Source organism: Geotrypetes seraphini, chromosome 9 (genome assembly GCF_902459505.1).
Source record: "Geotrypetes seraphini chromosome 9, aGeoSer1.1, whole genome shotgun sequence".
NCBI classification, from domain to species: domain Eukaryota; kingdom Metazoa; phylum Chordata; class Amphibia; order Gymnophiona; family Dermophiidae; genus Geotrypetes; species Geotrypetes seraphini.
In genome coordinates this window covers 135,825,016-135,845,125 of record NC_047092.1, presented here as the reverse complement: position 1 = coordinate 135,845,125, position 20,110 = coordinate 135,825,016, and the positions used below count along the sequence as shown (strand labels likewise).

Below are 20,110 nucleotides of genomic sequence, written 5' to 3'. Positions count from 1 at the left end.
TCCTTACCTACCCTGCCTGCAGTACAGAGCCGAACGGAAGTCTTCCCGACGTCAGCCCTCCCTCCCTCCGACGTCAGCGCTGACGTCGGGAAGACTTCCGTTCGGCTCTGTGCTGCAAGCAGAGCAGGTAGGGAGAAAATCCGCGCGACTTAGTACATCCAACCCCGTTCCCGTTCAGCTCTCTATTGCGGACCTTCCCGCGTGCCAGCTGCAAGGCCTTCGCGTGCCACAGGTTCGCCATCGCTGCCCTACACCAATGGCCCTGTAAATAAGCATCTTAATGCTATCCCTTGCTTCATTTCTTTCACTGATCTTGCTGTGTCTGATTCATTGAGACAGTGTCGTAAAATAACCAAAGTTGTTTTGAGTCAGTCTGCTAGCAGCATTGTAGTAATTATGTCTGTAGTTGCTGGAAATCTTTTGAAGGAATGTTGATACTGTGCATTACTACATTTAGCTAGATTCACCATTTGCTGCTTTAAGTTTATAGCAATTTTGGATGAACTATAAAGCCTATGGTTAGCTTGCTTATATGACTTATTTTGTTTTCAAACTTTCAGCAGAAAGGTATTTGTGACACATTCACTGAAGCTGTTCCCTGCCACAAACACTTATAAAGCCCAAATAAATATTTTTCATCATGTTTTCTTGAGTTGTGTTCTTTGACTTGCATTATTGGAAGCCCTGGCATCTTGGGCTTTTTTTCTCAACACCCACAAAAGTTTGTTGTTGTTTTTGGGTTTTTTTTTTACAATTTAACCTGCTGACCACCCAAAAAAGTGTAGAATACATTAAGAACATAAGAATTGCCCTTTTGGGACAGACTGAAAGTCCATCAAGCCCAGTATCCTGTTTCCAGCAGTGGCCAACCCAGGCCCCAAGTAGTAAAACAGATTTTATGCTGCTTATCCTAAGCAGTGGATTTCCCCAAGCCATCTCAATATTTATTTATTTAGATTTTAGATTTTTATCCCATCCTCCCAGTAGCTCAGAACGGTTTACAAGTAAACATTCACAATGGAGTGAATTGGACATACAAGATTATACAGTAGATTTAAATATTTGGACATACGAGACTGTGCAGCAGTTTAGATATAGGGACTATACAGCAAATTAAGAACAGTAAGTTAAATATAAGTAGTTTAGTTTAGATACAAGTTATTTGAGTATAGGCTGAGAGTGGACTATACAGAAATTTAGGCAGAAGATTAGAATGGTGAAAGAAGGGTAGAGGTGGGGTTTAAGGGGGTTGGGTGTAGACTGAGGGTGACCTTTAGTTGATGGCCTATGGACTTCTCCATGTCTTTTTTAAAACCCGCTAAGTTAATTGAGTTCACCACATTTTCTGGCAGAAAATTCCACAGTTTAATTACATGAGGTGTGAAGAAATATTTTCCAGTTTGTTTTAAATCTACTACTTAGTAACTTCGTCGTATGCCCCTTAGTCCTAGTATTTTTAGAAAGAGTGAATAAGCATTTCACATCTACCCTTTCCATTCTACTCAGTATTTTATAGACCTCTATCTTATCACCCCTGAGTCATCTCTTATCTAAGCTGAAGCGTTCTATTGAGCTTATGTCCCTACTCTAGGATAAATACTGTACTTACTGTATACAGTATACTCAAATATAAGTTGATCCGAGTATGAGAAGGTACCCCCTTTTCTCCCCAAAAAAGGAGGAAAAAAGGTTAACTCAAATATAAGACGGGGTGGGGGTGGTGTGTGTGCGTGTGGTTAATATTCATGTGCTCTGCCAGGATCTGTGCTTTGCCTTTCCTCCCCTGCCAGGCTTTGAACAGCCCTCCCTCACTCTCTGTCCTGCTAGGCTCTCCACCCTGTCCTCCCTCCCTGCCAGGCTATCCACCCTGTCCCGACCGACTAATTTTTTTTACCTCCTTCCCACCTTGCCCTGCATACTTTTTTGAATCCCTGGTGGTCCAACGGTGTACTGGGCAGGAGCAAGCTTTCTGCGCTCCTGCCCCATGCTGAGCTGCTCACTGAATGGCTGCCCCGAGTTCTCAGGGGACTCATGAGAACTCGTGGCAGCCATTCAGTGAGAGCCTCCATGCCAGGCAGAAACGCGAAAGCTCACTCATGCCCGGTACACTTGGCTGTGAGAACTCGAGGTGGCCATTCAAGGAGGGACTCAGTGTGATACAGAAGCGCACCACCAGGGATTCAAAAAGATACGTGGGGAAGGGTGGGAGGGAGGTAAAAAAAATTGGCAGAGTCGGCTGGGACAGGAGACGGGAGGGATTCCTCCTCTCTCAACCCACCCCACGAAGCATATGGCAGGCCCAACGGAGGCCTGCAACAAATCTGGGAAGGGGGCGGGAGATGACCCAAATATAAGACGAGACCCCCATTTTTGGACCATTTGTTTTGGCCCAAAAATATCATCTTGCATTCAAGTATATACAGTAAGTAAAAAAAAATGGGAAAGATTGGTTCATAAATCTGTTTTCTTTTTGTTGTACACTGTTCATATGGTCTTGTCTGTGACAGACAAAACAACATAAGAACATAAGAAGTTGCCTCCGCTGGGACAGACCAGAGGTCCATCCTGCCCAGCATTCCGCTCCCGCGGCGGCCCATCAGGCCCACTGCCTGAATAGTGGTCTCTGACTAATTTTGTAATTTACCTCTAATCCTGTCCCTCTAACCTTACCTCTACTCCTATCTGTACCCCTCAATCCCTTTGTCCTCTAGGTACCTATCCAGACCTTCTTTGAAGCCCTGTAGCGTACTTCTGCCTATCACCTCCTCCAGCAGTGCGTTCCATGTATCCACCACCCTCTGGGTGAAAAAGAACTTCCTGGCATTTGTTCTAAACCTTTCCCCTTTCAATTTCTCCGAGTGCCCCCTTGTACTTGTGGTTCCCCTTAGTTTGAAAAATCTGTTCCTGTCCACTTTTTCTATGCCCTTCATGATCTTGAAGGTTTCTATCATGTCTCCCCTGAGTCGTCGCTTTTCCAGGGAGAAAAGCACCAGCTTTTTCAGTCTGTCAGTATATGAGAGGTCCCCCATACCCTTTATTAGCTTAGTTGCTCTTCTCTGGACTCTCTCAAGTACCGCCATGTCTTTCTTGAGGTACGGCGACCAGTACTGGACACAGTACTCCAGGTGCGGGCGCACCATTGCACGATACAGTGACAGGATGACTTCCTTCGTCCTGGTTGTGATACCTTTCTTAATGATACCCAACATTTTGTTCGCTTTCTTTGAGGCTGTGGCGCACTGCGCCGACGCCTTCAATGTTGTGTCCACCATCACTCCCAGGTCTCTTTCAAGGTTGCTCACCCTAAGCGGTGATCCCCCCATCTTGTAAGTGAACATTGGGTTCTTTTTCCCAATATGCATGACCTTGCATTTTCCTATGTTGAAGCTCATTTGCCACTTTTTGGCCCACTCTTCTAGCGTTGTCAGATCTTTTTGGAGGTCTTTGCAGTCCTCCATGGTTATGACCCTGCTGTATAATTTAGTGTCATCCGCAAATTTAATAACCTCACATTTTGTTCCCGCCTCCAGGTCGTTAATAAATATATTAAACAGGAGCGGTCCCAGCACTGACCCCTGTGGAACTCCGCTTGTGACCCTTTGCCAATCTGAGTAATGGCCCTTTATTCCAACCCTCTGTTTCCTGTCCGCCAGCCAGTTTTTAATCCATCGGTGGACCTCCCCTTGCACCCCGTGGCTCCATAGCTTCCTTAGCAGTCTTTCGTGTGGTACCTTGTCGAAGGCTTTTTGGAAGTCAAGGTAAATGATGTCTATGGATTCCCCTCTATCCACCTGGCTGTTCACCCCCTCAAAGAAGTATAATAAGTTTGTGAGGCATGACCTGCCCTTGCAGAAGCCATGTTGGCTCGACTTTAGCTGCCCATTGTTTTCGATGTGTACCCAAATGCTGTCTTTAATCAGCGCTTCCATCATCTTTCCCGAGACCGAGGTCAAGCTCACCGGCCTGTAGTTTCCTGGGTCTCCCCTTGAGCCTTTCTTGAAGATGGGCGTGACATTTGCTATTTTCCAGTCCTCTGGGATATCTCCAGTTTTTAGGGATAGGTTGCATATTTGTCGAAGTGGCTCAGCTTTTTCGTTCCTTAGTTCCTTGAGTACTCTTGGGTGAATGCCGTCCGGACCTGGCGATTTGTCACACTTTAGCCTGTCTATCTGCCTGAGGACATCTATCCTGCTCACCTCTAGTTGGACCAGATTTTCATCCTGATCTCCTTTTCCGATCTCCTCGGGATCCGGAATGTTGGTTGTGTCCTCCATTGTGAAAACTGACGTGAAGAACTCATTTAACCTGTCCGCTATCTCCTTTTCCTCTTTTACCACTCCCTTTCTGTCTCCATCATCCAAGGGTCCTACTTCCTCCCTAGCTGGTTGCTTCCCCTTGACATACCTGAAGAATGATTTGAAGTTTGTTGCTTCCCCTGCCAGTCTTTCTTCATATTCTCTTTTTGCTTTCCTAACCACTCGGTGACACTCCTTTTGGTGTTTTGGTGTCTTTTGTGTTCCTTTTGGTTGTCTTCTGTCTGGTCCTTTTTCCATTGTTTAAATGATGCCTTCTTTTCGCTTATTGCCTTTTTCACTGCATTTGTTATCCACACTGGGTTTTTTGTTCTATTTTTCTTGCACCCTTTCCTGAACTTGGGGATGCACAGGTTCTGTGCTTCGTGCACCGTGCCCTTGAGTAGGGTCCAGGCCTTTTCTACGGACTCTATCTTCCTTGTGGTATCGATGAGTTTCTTTCCCACCATTTTCCTCATGGCATCATAATTCCCTTTTTTGAAGTTGAGTGCTGTCGTTGTGGTTCTTTTCACCTTTGATGGTCCAATTTCTAGCCTGTACTGGATCGTGTTGTGATCGCTGTTTCCTAGTGGGGCTAGTACCGCCACCTCCTTAGCGGGTCCCCCTAGTCCGTTGAAGATTAGGTCAAGAGTGGCATCTCCCCGTGTTGGTTCCGTGACCAGCTGTTCCATGAAACAGTCCCTCGTGACTTCCATGAATTTGGTCTCTCTCGTACAGCTTGAGTGCCCGATGCTCCAGTCTATTCCCGGGTAGTTGAAGTCCCCCATCACCACCATGCTTCCGCTTTTGCATAACTGCCTCAGTTCGGCCTCCAGGTCCTGGTCTATTTCTTCCGATTGTCCAGGTGGGCGATAGTACAGACCCAATTTTATGTCTGTTCCTGCTCCTCCTGGTAGTTTAACCCATAATGATTCCAATCGTCCGCTCTTACTGCTGTTTCCATCCTGGTTGAAGGTATGGAATCTTTTATATATAGCGCTATTCCTCCACCCTTTTTGTATGACCTATCTCTCCTGTAGAGTTTGAACCCTGGTAAGGCCACATCCCATTTATTGTCATCAGTCCACCATGTTTCTGTGACTCTGATTATGTCTAGGTCCTTTTTGCAGGCTAATACTTCCAGTTCTCCCATTTTAGCCCCTAGGCTCCTAGCGTTAGTGTACAAGCAATGTAAGTCCTGGTTGTTCGCCTTTCTTGCTGGTTTTCCTCGTGATATGGCACTCCTGGCACACTAAATGCATATATCATGCCTTGTGTTTTTACCTGCCAGTTTTTGTGCACCCCACAAGCTAAGCCCTTGTCAGGGGTATAAGGAATGCTAAAATACAAAGTAAAAGTACCATAAGCTGGTTCACAACTCACAGTTTCTGCTGCTTCTTTCTTGAACAGGAAGTGTGTATTCACTAGATTAGACAGTTCTGAGGCATGTGGGGCAGGCATCTTTCAGTTAGCTGATGTATGGTAGAGAGTTGTCAATTGGGAAAGATTTAGTGGGGGAGGGGCAGCCACCGATAACTCTAGAGTGCAGAGGCAACCATTATCATAAATCAAACATATACTGCTCACAGTTTAAAGTTGATTTTACTATTAACATTTCTGTCACATTTTCCAGGAATTTTTTTTTTTTTTTTTTTTTAATAAGTCTTTATTTATTTTTAAATTGTCAACAAGTAATTCTTAAGAGTCCATTTTGGGCATATCCCTTTACATGTGATTTAAAATATGTTAAGGATCCCACATCAAAGAATGAATTGAAAATAAAAATATTGTGTCAGCTGAAGTTACATAAGGCTATTATTGCTGAGATTGAAAAATGACATAATGAAAGAGGTTTCTTTATAGCATTCTGATAGCATTTGTTGATAAAGTAGTCTCTGCCAAACTCAGGTGCCCTCTCTAGGAATCAAACAATTACCCTTTATACTTGAATATAAACCTATTCAAATATAAACTGAGATAAGTTCTCCCCTCCCTCACAGAAAGGGGGGAAACAAATATAAACAGGGTTTTTATATGCAAATGAATAGTAACTCTCCCCCATCCAGTGATGGGCATTTCTTTCTCCACATACCACGTCCCCATGGTTACCAGCATTTTTCTTCCTCCGCCCCCTCTGTCCCCATGATTCCTGGCTTTCCAGCTTAACTTGCAGCTCCTTCTTCCTTTGGTGGCATTGACTGCAGGTAGCTAAGGGCTGCTGGGGAAGATTGGGGAAGCTGGAGGCAGAGCCACAGGTCCTGCTGCGAACCTGGAAAGGCTCATAGCAGGAACATCCTGGGTTGTTGGAGATCTGTGGCTCCGCAAGAAAAGGGCTGTTTTTGAACCTGGTGGCAGAAGCTCCTTTGCACATTCTCAAGACCTGCCTGCTCCCTCCCTCAACACATAACTTTTGTCTGTGTAAACCAAAGGTAGAAGGAGTTCACAACAGGACCTGCAGCTCTGCTTCCAGCTTCCCCATTATCCCTCAGCTACTTGTAGACAGTGACACCAAAGGGTGGAGAGCTGCACGTTAAAGCTGGTAACCGCAGGGGGCGGGGGAAGATGGGGAGGCATGAACATAAACCGGGATCCCTATTTTTGGACCCTTTTTTTACTACTTTTACTACTATTAATTATTTCTATAACACTACCAGCACACAGCGCTGCACAGAGTCACAAAGAGTAAGAAAACAGTCCCTGCTCGAAAGAGCTTACAATCTAAACAGGCAAGACAGACAAACAAGACATCATGGATACTGTTAAGGGGAACGATTAATCAGCTGGCTGGGTTGAAGGCCCCAAAATCTCTGTTTACATTTGAGGATATATGGTAATCTTGAATCTTTGATTTTTAAAAAACTGTGCATGTGGTATATTCCAAAATGATTTTTTATTGCCTATCCACAATTAAATGTGAAAAAAGAGATCCCTTTATTAGAAGTGCAGACCTTGGGGTTCTGTGTGGGGTTCTAGCTAACAACACTCTTATTTCTAAAGGTCTGTAATGATGTGAGTACTTAAATAGGAAGTGCATCTCATACACAACACTTGCCCCCTCTTCTACGAAACTGCGCTAGCGTTTTTTAGTACAGAGAGCCGCGCTGCTCCCAACGCTCATAGGAACTCAATGAGCGTCGGGATCAGCACAGGCCATTCAGCACGGCTCTCTGCGCTAAAAAACACTAGTGCGGTTTCATAGAAGAGGGGGTTGGTAATGAGGCAAAATCAGAGATTTCTGTTTTAATGCTACTTAACCCCCCCCTTTTTTCCCCAAAACTGTAGTTCAGTTTTTAGCTCCAGCCACGGCAGTAACGGCTCTGATGCTCATAGGAATTCTGTGAGCTTTGGCGCTGTTACCACCACGACCAGCGCTAAAAACGCTAGGGTGGTTTCATAAAAGGGGGGATAAATTATCTAAAAATGCTTTGCTAGTTTGGCGCTTTGTTCAAGATGACTGTTCTGATATGGTAGTGTGTTAGGCTGCAGTTAGTACAGTGTTTGTCCATCAGAAAATAAAATTATCAGAAACTTAAACATTTATACCACATAACATAACAATATGCTTGTACACCGCAGCTACCTCTCAGTTCTGTGCGGTTTACAGAGTAAAGATACTGGACATTCACAGTGAATTACAGTCCGTTAGTTTAAAAATTTATCAAACAAGTATGTTTTTAACAATTTTCTAAATGCCAGGTAGGTGTTGGAACTTAATATAAAATTACCAAGATGTTTATCCCATATACCGGCCTGATAAGATAGAATTCTGCCAAAGAATCATTTGTAAACACATCCCTTAATAGATGGAAAGTCAAATATCCACAAACCCCATTTAGGGCATTTTCTATTAACAAATTCAAAGTGGTCAAGAAAATAACTAGGTAAAAGAACATGTAAAGACTTAAAACATATACAACTAAACTTAATATTCTTGCCTCAGTTGGCAGCCAGTGCAGTATTTTGTCACATGGTTGAATTTTTTCAGACTGAATATCAAACGAACAGCATTATTTTGAATAACTTGCCACCTGTTGATGTTTTTCTTACAGATTGGCAAAGGATGTTGCAGTAATCTAAAGTGCTTAGAATAAGTGACTATACCAATAGCCTAAAGGAGGAAAGGTCAAAATATGGCCTAATTGTTCGAAGCTTCCATAATAGAAAAATAACATTTTTTAACAAGAGTGTTAATGTGAATATCAAATGATAAATTTTGATCAAAGTGGATTCCCAAAATGTTAATAACTGGTAGAATGGAATACGTTACCAGTTTAAATTTATGGAATCCTCCTTGATCTTATTTGAAGGAGAAGCCAGGAAAAATTTTGTTTTGTCTGGATTAAGTTTGTCTGAAATCTCCTCCTTCAGGTTTCCTTCTCTAAAACATTTTGTAAGATACACCCTTCCTTGAATATAACTCTTGTTCAAAATGCTGCAGCTCTTCTCATGACTTGGTGTTTCCTGGGCTGAAACTTTGCATTGGCTGCCTGTTCTTTGTTGGGCCAAGTTTAAATTTGCTATTTTGGTTTTAAGCCTTCAAGGAACATCGCACTGAAGTAATTTAAATTTGATTCTCTCTTCTTATAAAGCCTACTGGCAGTCTGATTGGTCGGGAGATCAATGCCTGCTTTCCATTTCTTCCCATTAATTCATTACCACATGCTGATGCTTGTATGTTGGCATTTTCAGTTGCTGGTCTGACATTGTGGAATTAACTCATAATTGATGCACATCAGGAGAAAAATTTACTCTTGTTCAGAAAGAAGGTAAAGGCTGTCTTCTTTCAACAGGCTTTTAGCTCACTGCTTACCAAGCTTTTTGGCTGCAATCCCATTCAATTATTAAAAAAAAAAAAAAAAATCAATGCATCCCCAACTTTACCTCTCCTCTCTTTTCTTGTGTCTTGTTCCAGTCCAATTTCTGACTGACAGTACTGGCTGTCGGTGCTCCTGTAGGCCAAGTTACAGAATGGAGATGATGGTTCTGGTCTCTGAGGTTTTTCTTATTTTTCCTCTTGGTTGCTTCAGTGGTCTCAGCCTTGTTGTGACCCACAGTTTTGGAACTATTATAGCTGTTGAAATAACACTGTCTGGAATTGGTGTATAGTTTAGAATTGAGAGTTATTGTATTTTTGAAGTTTGTACTTTGTTACTGATAGATTCACTTTTAGTAGCTTGTCATGTCTGGTTCATGTGTGATACATTATTTTGTATGCCTTTCTGTAATCCATCTAGTACCTTACATAGCTGTATCATAAATATTTTACTCACAAATATTCAAGGGAACTTCTTTGTCCTAAGGTGATAATATATATATATATCTTTCAAACAGTAATCAACTTAATGTTTCAGAACACTAATATATAAATCAAATAGTCATACAACCAATGACTTTAGGCTTCAAAGTGAACGCTCAGACCCATAATCAAAACTCTTGTGAAAATTCATGGAGTCAGTTATATTAGAGACCATCACTGCTAGTTCACTGTCTCCGCCACCTGCTGTTTTAAGATAATAATTGCATATAACTGCAGCAAAAGACACAAAGTAATCATGTACCCAGAGCAGTTATAGAGCAGCAGCATCGCCACTCTGCTTGTCAGATAAGTGAAATTTTACAATACCATGCAATAGTTTGGGCTCCTTTTACTAAGCTGCGCTAGCGTTTCAAGCGCACGCAGAATTTTAGCATGCGCTAAACCCGCGCTATGCAGCTAGAACTAACTCCAGATCAATGCTGGATTTATGTCTAGCGTGTGCGGCAATTCAGCACGTGCTGAATTGCCATACGCACTAGACGCTAACACCAGCATTGAGCTGGCGTTAGTTCTAGCTGCGTAGTGCCGGTTTAGAATGCACTAAAATTCTGCGTGCGCTAAAAATGCTATCGCAGCTTAGTAAAAGGAGCCCAAAGGTATTATAAAATTTCACTTATCTGACAAGCAGAGTGGCGATGCTGCTGCTCTATAACTGCTCTGGGTACATGATTACTTTGTGTCTTTTGCTGCAGTTATATGCAATTATTATCTTAAAACAGCAGGTGGCGGAGACAGTGAACTAGCAATGATAGAAACATAGAAAAAAGCGGCAGAAAAGGGCTATAGCCCACCAAGTCTGCCCATTCCAAGTATCCCCCCCCCTGGATTTACTCCCTTAAAGAACCCACGTGAGTATCCCATTTCCTCTTAAAATCCGTCACACTGCTGGCTTTTATCACCTGGAGTGGGAGTTTGTTCCAATGATCCACCACTCTTTCGGTGAAGAAGTACTTCCTGGAGTCGCCATGAAACTTCCCTCCCCTGATTTTCAGCGGATGCCCTCTGGTGGTCGAGGGTCCCATGAGCCAGAAGATATCATCTTCTGACTCGATGCGTCCCGTGATGTACTTGTACGTTTCAATCATATCTCCCCGTTCCCTTCTTTCCTCAAGTGAGTACAGCCGCAACTTCTTCAGTCTTTCTTCATACGTGAGATCCTTGAGCCCCATGACCATCCTGGTGGCCGTTCGCTGAACCGACTCAATCCTCAGCACGTCCTTTCGGTAGTGTGGTCTCCAAAACTGAACACAGTACTCTAAGTGTGGCCTCACCATGGCTCTGAACAACGGCATCACAACTTAAGGTCTCCTGCTGTCAAAACCTCTGCGTATACACCCCATCATTTGTCTTGCCCTGGAGGAAGCCTTCTCCACCTGATTGGCAACCTTCATGTCCTTGCTAATGATCACCCCTAGATCGCGTTCTGCCGTGGTCCTAACCAAGGTCTCACAATTTAGTACATAAGTTCTACGCGGGTTTCTCTTGCCCAGGTGCATTATCTTGCATTTTTTTTGCATTGAAGCCTAGCTGCCAAGTGTTTGACCGTTGTTCCAGTAGCAGTAGGTCGTGTGTCATATTATCAGGTAATAAGCATCTGCCTACTATGTTGCAAAGTTTGGCGTCGTCGGCAAACAGTGATACCCTTCCTCTAAGTCCTTGCGTCATATCTCTTATGAATAAGTTGAATAGAATCGGGCCTAGGACCGATCCCTGCGGCACTCCACTGAACACGTTCGATGCTTCGGATGGGGTACCGTTTACCACCACCCTCTGAAGTCTGCCGCTCAGCCAATCCCCAATCCATGTAGTTAGAGTGTCTCCTAATCCTATCGATTTCAGCTTGTTCAGTAATCTTCGATGAGGGACGCTATCAAATGCTTTGCTGAAGTCCAAATATACCATGTCCAGTGACTCTCCGGCATCCAGTTGTCTAGTAACCCAGTCAAAAAAGCTAATCAGATTAGATTGGCAGGATCTACCCCGGGTGAACCCGTGTTGGTGTGGATCACGCAGTTTTTCTTCGTCTAGGATTGTGTCAATATTCAATTTGATCAGTGTTTCCATGAGTTTACACACTATAGACGTGAGACTCACTGGTCTGTAGTTTGCTGTCTCTGTCCTGCAGCCCTTTTTGTGGAGTGGGATTAAGTTGGCGGTTTTCCAGTCCAAGGGGACCCTTTCTGTGCTTAGGGAAAGATTGAAAAGAACAGATAATGGTTCTGCCAGGACTTCCCTTAACTCCCTGAGCATTCTGGGGTGCAAGTTATCCGGTCCCATGGCTTTGTTTACTTTGAGTCTTGATAGTTCGTAGTAGACACTACTGGGTGTAAATTCGAAATCTAGAAATGGGTCTTTCCGGCTATCTCCCGTCTGCAGCTGTGGACCAGCTCCCGGCGCTTCGCGGGTGAACACTGAACAGAAGTATTGGTTTAGTAATTCTGCCTTCTCAGAGTCTGATTCTGCAAAGTTGCCGTCCGATTTCTTCAGGCATACTATCCCATCTTTGTTTCTTTTCCTGTCCCTAATATAGCTGAAGAAAGATTTATCCCCTTTCTTAATTTTCCATGCTAGCTCTTCCTCCATTCGGAGTTTGGCTTCTCTGACAGCTGTTTTGACAGCTTTAGATTTGTCTAGATAGTCCTCTTTTGCCCCCTCTTTGCCTAAATGTTTGTAGGCGATAAATGCGTCTTTTTTTCTGTTTAACTAGGTCTGAAATTTCTTTACTGAACCATTGGGGTCTTTTGTTTCTCCTGCGTTTACTTACTGTCTTTATGTATCGGTCTGTTGCTTCGTGTAGTATGGACTTCAGAGACGACCACTTATCCTCCACATTGTCAGTTTTTGCTTGTTTATGTAGCTCTTGATGGACGAAATCTCCCATGTGGTTGAACTCTGTGCCTCTAAAGTTGAGGACCCTTGTTGTTGTGTTTGTATTTGGGAAACCTTTCTTGAGGTTGAGCCATACCATATTATGGTCGCTGGAGGCCAGTGTGTCTCCCACTGAAACTTCCGTGACGCTATCTCCGTTGGTGAGAACTAGGTCTAGTAATGCCTTGTCCCTGGTGGGCTCCAATACCAATTGCTTGAGACGTGCTCCCTTTATGGAGTTTAATATTCTTTTGCTGCTACCCGTAGTCGCGGAGAGTGTGTTCCAATCTGCATCTGGCATGTTGAAGTCTCCTAGCATTACTGAGTCCCCGCGCAGTGTGATATTCTCTATGTCCTCGATTAATTCCATGTCTTTGTCCTCCTGTTGCCTGGGAGGTCTATATATCACTCCCAAGGTATAGGCATTTTTCATTCCCTCTGGCCAGATTCACCCAGAGGGATTCCCCGGTGTATCTAACATCTGTGATTCTGGTGGTTTTGATGCTTTCCTTAGTGTACAGCGCTACTCCTCCTCCCAATTTACCCACTCGGTCGCATCCGTGAACCAGGTTTCGGATATCGCTATCACGTCAAGATCGGCGTTTGTTATCTCAGTCTCTAATTCTAGAATTTTATTGCCCAAGCTGTGTGCATTAACATACATAGCCCTCCATATCTGTGAAGAGTTTACTTTATGAGTTAGTGGGGCTCCTAAATTATCAGTGATATTTCTCCCTGAATTAGTTAGTGTGGCTTCTAAATTATCAGTGATATTTCTTCCTGAATTATTGTGGATATCATTGGTACCTACTTTAGACTTGTGGTCTCTAATATAACTGACTCCATGAATTTTCACAAGAATTTTGATTATGGGTCTGAGCATTCACTTTGAAGCCTAAAGTCATTGGTTGTATGACTATTTGATTTATATATTAGTGTTTTGAAACATTAAGGTGATTAGTGTTTGAAAGTCATAAATATTTTAGTCATGCAAGTCAGATCAGTATTTTGAGCCCTGTTTTCCTTTTTCTACTATGACTGAAATTAGTCTTTTGGATACCTCATGCTCTAACAAATGAAACAGTGCAGTAGTGTCTTGCTTGTTTCCTTGTTCCTTTATATCAGTGTTTCTCAACTTCTGCAAGCCAAGTACCCCCAAAGTCTAACAAATATCAACCGAGTACCCCTGCCCAAGCTCCACTCCTGTCCCACCCAAGCTCCGCCCCCAACCCTACCCTCATAATAATAATAGTATTGCAATTTCTTCCATTCATTTTTCATATACACACAATATAATCTTAATATTTAATGGTAATCACAAAATTTTAAAAAAATACAAAGCACACTACCCAGAGAAAATGTTAATTATTTATATTTTTTGTTTTTTTTCAAAAAGGTCAAGTCAGATGACTTTAAAATATACAATGTCACAGTAACAACTATAGAAAAATTGGCAAATATAATGCAAAATGCAGATATAAACTCTCAAAACTGACACATTTTGATCACTAAATTATAAATACCGTATATACTCAAATATAAGTCGAGACCCCCCATTTTCCCCATAAAAGAGGAAATATGGTTGACTTGAATATATCAGGTGGCTTAATATTCAAGTGACCTGCCCTATCAGGCACTGTACCCAGCCCGCTTCCCTCATTTCCTCCCCTTTCAGGCTCTTCACCCAGCCCTCTTCCCTCCCTCCCTGTCAGGCACTGCACCTAGCCCTCTTCCCTCCCTCCCTCATTGTCAGGCACTGCACCCAGCCCTCTTCCCTCCCTCCCTCATTGTCAGGTACTGCACCCAGCCCTCTTCCCTCCCTCCCTCATTGTCAGGCATTGCACCCAGCCCTTTTCCCTCCCTCCCTCCCTGTCAGGCACTGCACCCAGCCCTCTTCCCTCCCTCCCTCCGTGTCAGGCACTGCACCCAGCCCTCTTCCCTCCCTATCGGGCACTGCACCCAGCCTCCTTCCCTCCCAACCTCTGTCAGGCACTGCACCTAGCCCCCTTCCTTCCCTCCCTCCTCTGTCAGATTCTGCACCCACCCCCCTCCCAGGCTGTGCACCCTGTCCCCCCTCTCTGTCTTCCTATCTAATCTGCTGATCCCTGGTGGTTTAGAGGTGCAGTGGGCAGGAGCAATCTTTCTGTGGTCCTGCCTCGCTGCTAACCCAGTCGGTGGTAGCTGCTTTGATATCCGGTTTCTTCTGCATCTGAATGGCAACGAGTAGGAGCACGCTTTAGCACTCCTGCTCGGCGCTGAGCGGCTTCTTGACTGGGTCCCGTGAATTCTCACGAAAATCTCGGTATATATTCGTGTATATATGGTAAAATCATTTTTCCTACCTTTGTTGTCTGGTGATTTCATGAGTCTCTGGTTGCACTTCCTTCTGACTGTGCATCTAATATTTATTTCTTTCTTCCTCTTGCATGCTTCCTCTCCCACGGATGCAATGAAAGAACTGAAGTTGGAAGGTCAGCCTTTCATGTCTCAGTGCACTGTCATGAGCTGTTCTAATGCTCTGACGTTCTTTTTTTTCCTGCACATCCAGATCTCACTGCTCTAGTCACAGAACAGTGGGAGACGCCAGACAGTTCTTTCAAATTGACATAGGTTTTATCCTATGGTGTCAGAGTTTCAGTAGCTGTTTGAGCAATCGAAGGTGGATTCGGCAGTAGCATAAGTTGTCAAGCGCACAGTCCTCCCTAGTGGAGGAGGAGTGCTGCTCAAAGATTCCTAGGATCGAATGGTGGACATGGTCATAAAGAAGAGTTTTGAAGTAGCTTCTTTGAGCATTAAGGCTGCAACAGCTGCCTCTCTTGTGGCATGTGCCTGTCTCATGAGATTGTGTCATGATTCCTCTGCAGAGGAGGATGCCTACTCCCAGCTGGTACTGGAGGGCATGGACTATGTTGTAGATTCCTTTTATGACCATCAGGGTTCCAGGCAGGGTCTTGGCTGCAATGTCAGCTCACAGGATGCTGTGGTTCTGCCACTGGGCAGGAGATTCGGCCTCTAAGTTGATTCTAAGTAGGTTTCCCTTTAGGGGACTAATGCTAATAATAATAATAATAACAGCTTATATACCGCAATACCTTGAAGTTCTATGCGATTTACAGAAAATTAAGCAAAGGTAACAAATTGATTGGCTTTAAGAGGCGAGAAAGAAAGAGAATTAATAGGACAGGAAATTCATTGTTGAGGAGAGAGTGATCAATAGGATGTTAATCACTATAGAGGGGAGAGAAAAGAGAGGATCAGTTGTCTAGATGCTTTAGGAACAAATGTGTTTTTAGACGTTTCCTAAATTCCTCATAAGTAGTGGGCAAAAGCAATTCCAGAGATACTCTCAGGGGTACTGATGGTGCTTTAGCAATCCCAGATACCAACAGGCTTTGGGGTCTCATACAAGCCCTCTTCTAAGAAATCCCAATGACGCCAGGCCTCCAGCCGGGCCTCCTCGTATTGGTTTTCGGAGTTTCTACAGAAATGGAAACAGATTTCCTCAGACCAATGAGTGCTGGACATCATACGGGAGGAACACAAGATAGACTTCTTTGGCTTCCCCCCCCTACCCCCCATGCTTTATTTGTGTATGGAGTTAAAGGTTGGAGTGACACTGCAGCATCTCTTGGACATTCAAGCCAGTTCCTGAAAGCAAATCAGATACTTCTTATGCTTTATCATGCCAAAGAAAGGCTCTGAGGACTGGAGGCCCATTTCAGAGGTCATCACAGCAGTTTCTTGGGAGGAGTTTCTTGCATTTCTGGATCTGACAGATGCTTATCTTCATATCCCTATATTTCCGGGATACCGGAAGTATCTGAGATTTCATGTTCTCAGCAGCATTTCCAATATGTAGCCCTCTTATTCGGGCTAACACCAGCCCCCCGCATCTTCACCAAGGTGATTGTGGCAGTGGTGGCGCACCTCCACAGACTGGTGGTCCAAGTTCATCCCTATCTGGATGACTGGTTGATCAGGGCTGTGCCTAGTTTGGAGAGCAAGCAGGCAGTGAAGATAGTGGTGTCTTTTCTACAGCACCTGGGCTGGATTGTCAATTTCAAGAAGAGCCAGCTCACAGCCTCTCAGACGCTGGAATATCTGGGAGTTCAGTTTGACACGATCCAAGGATGTGTTTTTCTTCCTGAGCCATGCAAACAGAAGCTGCAGAAACAGATCTGGGACCTCATGTGCTTCCAAACCCCACAGCCTGGTATTCCAAACCCCGCAGCCTGGTATTACCTTCGGATATTGGTATCCATGGCAGCTTTCCTGGAGGTTGTGTCCTGGTCCAGGACCTATATGCGGCCTCTGCAGGAGTCCCTCTTGTCTCATTGGTTCCCTCAGCATCATCCTCTTTAGATGCCCCTTTCCTGGACGGAGCTAGCAAGCAACAGCCTGCGCTTGTGGCTTCAGGCAGAGAAGGGGCTTTAGGCATCTGGGCCAATCAGAGCCTTAGGTCCCTCCCTGGTGCATTCCAGGATACATTGGGGAGGGGAAGGCCCACCATTTTGAAGAGGCAGGCCTGTTGACTGAAGGGGTAACATCCCTCCCGCCAGACTTCATAACTAGGGGGGAGGGCATCAGGGGCACAATGGCAGCTGCGGGAGGAAGTGGGCATCCCTCCTGCTGCCAGTTTGTGTGTAGTGTGTGTGTGTGGGGGGGGGGGGGGTGGCGGGTTGCTTGGCAGTGAGAGTGAGTGGGCATGTCACCTGCTGCCGGGGAAGTGTCAGGGGTTGTTGATTGGCGGCAGGTGGGAGTGGGCATCTCTTCCGCTGCCAGGAAGGGAGGATGGGTGTTGCTTGGCAGCAGAAAACCTTTCTGGTAGGTCTGAGCTGTCAAGCCTTATTTTCCTATCAATTAGTGCTCAGGCTCTGACCAGAAAGTAAGGCTACGACAGCTCAGACCTGCTGGAAAATTTTGTTCACAAATGTAGGACAGCGAGGTTAGGGAATCACCCGGCAATAGTAAATCGCTTGGAGTGCTACTTTAAATATTAATGGTCTCATTGTAATACATTCAGAGATTGCTAGGAAGCTTGGAAAAGACCATGGTAAGCCGTTTCGATAATTCACCGCTAAAATATATGAACGCTAAACTGGCTGTAACTGGTGAAGTGACCATGTTAAAGTTTTGAGAATCTTCCCCTTAGTGCTTCACTCCTCCTACACGCTGCTATCTGTTTTCTATATTTAAACTAGTTCTCAGCCCACAACAAGAGCATTGCCTCCTATCCCATAGCTTTTTTTCTCAGGAATTTCTCATAAGGGACTTTGTCAAAAGCTTTCTGAAAATCTAGTTTTAGTGCAATATGAACATCAGTCTTCAACCTGTGGGTTGTGTATCTCTGATTGCGGCATTTGATGTATAGAGCCTCATTTACATATTTTTTTCTGCTCTGCTTCCCTTCACTTTGAGCTGAACTGTATCTCCTCAGTTTCTTCTGCTCATGTTTATTTTTTGAGTTTTAATCCATTTATTTTTGGTGCTGCAGTGAACCCCTGTTCTCTGGGACAGCTCTGACTATAAGAAGACACAGGGCAGAGGTCTGTAGCTAGCATGCAGCCTGCTCTGCAGGGCACCTGCCTAGCCAGCCTTGCACTAACATTTCGGAAGCTCAGGAATCATTTCCTTGAGAGCCATTGTCTACCATATCTTTCTTTCTGTCCCTGCCTTGTGCTCTGGGTCAAACCTCTTTATTCCTCTCCATGCAGCATCTCTCCCTCCTCCTTCATTATTGTGCGCAACATGTCTTTCTCCCTATGCACTATCTCTGCCCTCTACCCTATGTCCAACATTTCTCCCTTTCTCTTCTCCATGCATGTCTCCCTCCCCTCCACCATATGCAGGATTTTTCCCTCTCAACCCTTTCTACATCTGTTGCATCTCTCCCTTCCTCTCCTCCACACCATGTCCAACAAATTTTCCTCTCCTCTGCTCCCTTTTCCCCCATGTGCATCAGCTTTCCTCCCTCCTAAAGCAGCAGCAGCAGCAGCAGTGATAGTGGTTGCCGGGAAAAGTCAGCACTCCAAACAGGCAGCTTCTATCCTGCCTCACTAGGGTTTCCCTCTGCCACATCATCAGTGATGTGGAAGAGGGAAGCCCTAGCGGGGCAGGCCAGAAGCTGCCTTTTTGGAGCGTTGCCTTTTCCCACCGGCCACCGTCATTGCTGCTTCTTTAAGAGACCAGAGGAAAATCAGGACTCACTGAATCGGTTAGTCCAATTTTTCTATAAAGCAAATCGATTCACTGAAGTGAATCGGTGATTCGATTCAAATCGATGAATCGGGTAGCACTAGTGTCTACATGTACCAAGAAAACTGGTGTCTCCCCAGCATTGTCTCAAAACTTATCTAGGGACATCTGAGGTCCTTCACCTTCACACCATGCAGGAAAGTGACTCAAGTGAGCCTCAAGCCCACCAGTACCTACATGCCTAATAATTGCATCATTAGCTAAAATGGCTGTCTTAACCCTCCCCACCCCGGGCAGAAGCTTCTGGATTCATATATCCTCAGTGTGAGAGATATTGCATCCCCTGGAGGACAAGTCCTAACTATAGAATAGCTTTCTTGTTTACCAAATTGATGACTCCCTCCTCCAAAGCAGCACAGGATGGAGGTGGGACTTCTCTACTATATCCCTGTAGGTCTTCTCACTGTCTGCTTCAGCTCCTCCAAGTCTGCTCCTCTCATAACCTCTTGTTAATTGGAAGATAATAATACAATGTGACAATCAATGCAGAAGACTGGATAGCACTCTTCTCACTGCTGGACTGCTGTCTTTATCTTAGTATTGGTGAGCTGTTTAATTAAAACTTAAGGTAGTAAGAATATTATACAATATAATATTAAGGCTCTTTAAATTCTGATTTTTAGTGTTTTTGTCTCAGCAAGTGTAATTATAAATGTTTAGGGCAATCACTTGCAGATGAAAATACTTTCTGATGATAAACCTCCCTCTTGTTTTTTTAATTGGAACAATCAACAATAAATTAAAGATGTGCCAGGGGAGGGTAGGTGGGATAAAAGACATAACCTAGGCTGTACCCTGGTTTTTACTGGCTTTCTAATAATGCTCTAGGCTGGAACAGGTTAAACTTTTGGAAGAAAATATAAGTTTAAAACTATGGAGAGACGTTTTATACTATTTAAACAAGTTAATAAATAGAAGTTTGCTTTTTTATGAAATTCACCATTTTTCCAATAAACCTACAAATTCTCTTCCATCTCAATCTTTGTCACCAACATACAGAGCAAAATAATGTTCATTTAGCTAGAGAGATGCAAACCTACAAAATATAAAAGAATTAAGAAGCGGCACAACTAGTAGTATTGCCTAGGTTTAAATGCTGATTTTCTTATTTTGCTTAGGGCCATGCGGTTATGATAGTATTCAAGTATCATAATGCCTCCTGCCATGACTGACAGCTTTGACATCTGGGCAGTGGATTCACAGATAAGTGGTGATGGCCCCATCACCGTGGACTGCTTGCTGCCCACTGGAATCTATATCCAACTGGATGTTCATCGTGAAACCACTATTTCTCATATTAAACAGGTTAGTTAACCAACATTGCTGTCTGAAAAAAAGTGAAGTTCAGCCAAGTTATTTTAAAAGCAGGTAAATTCAT

At 44.1% G+C, this 20,110-nt stretch overlaps 1 protein-coding gene across 3 annotated transcripts in view; it reads left to right on the top strand.

Moving 5' to 3' along the window:
- Positions 1-20,110, top strand: part of PIK3CB (phosphatidylinositol-4,5-bisphosphate 3-kinase catalytic subunit beta) — a 596,095-nt gene that overhangs the window by 207,351 nt on the left and 368,634 nt on the right. The window contains exons 1-2 of one of the 3 annotated variants that reach the window (XM_033957960.1): positions 91-127; positions 19,851-20,037. In XM_033957960.1, coding sequence (XP_033813851.1) covers positions 19,885-20,037 — 153 coding nt within the window. In that variant the 5' untranslated portion in view covers positions 91-127; positions 19,851-19,884. Of the gene's footprint in view, positions 1-90; positions 128-193; positions 233-19,850; positions 20,038-20,110 lie in introns of those variants that run through there. The other 2 variants (XM_033957961.1, XM_033957959.1) reach the window with 2 other exon arrangements.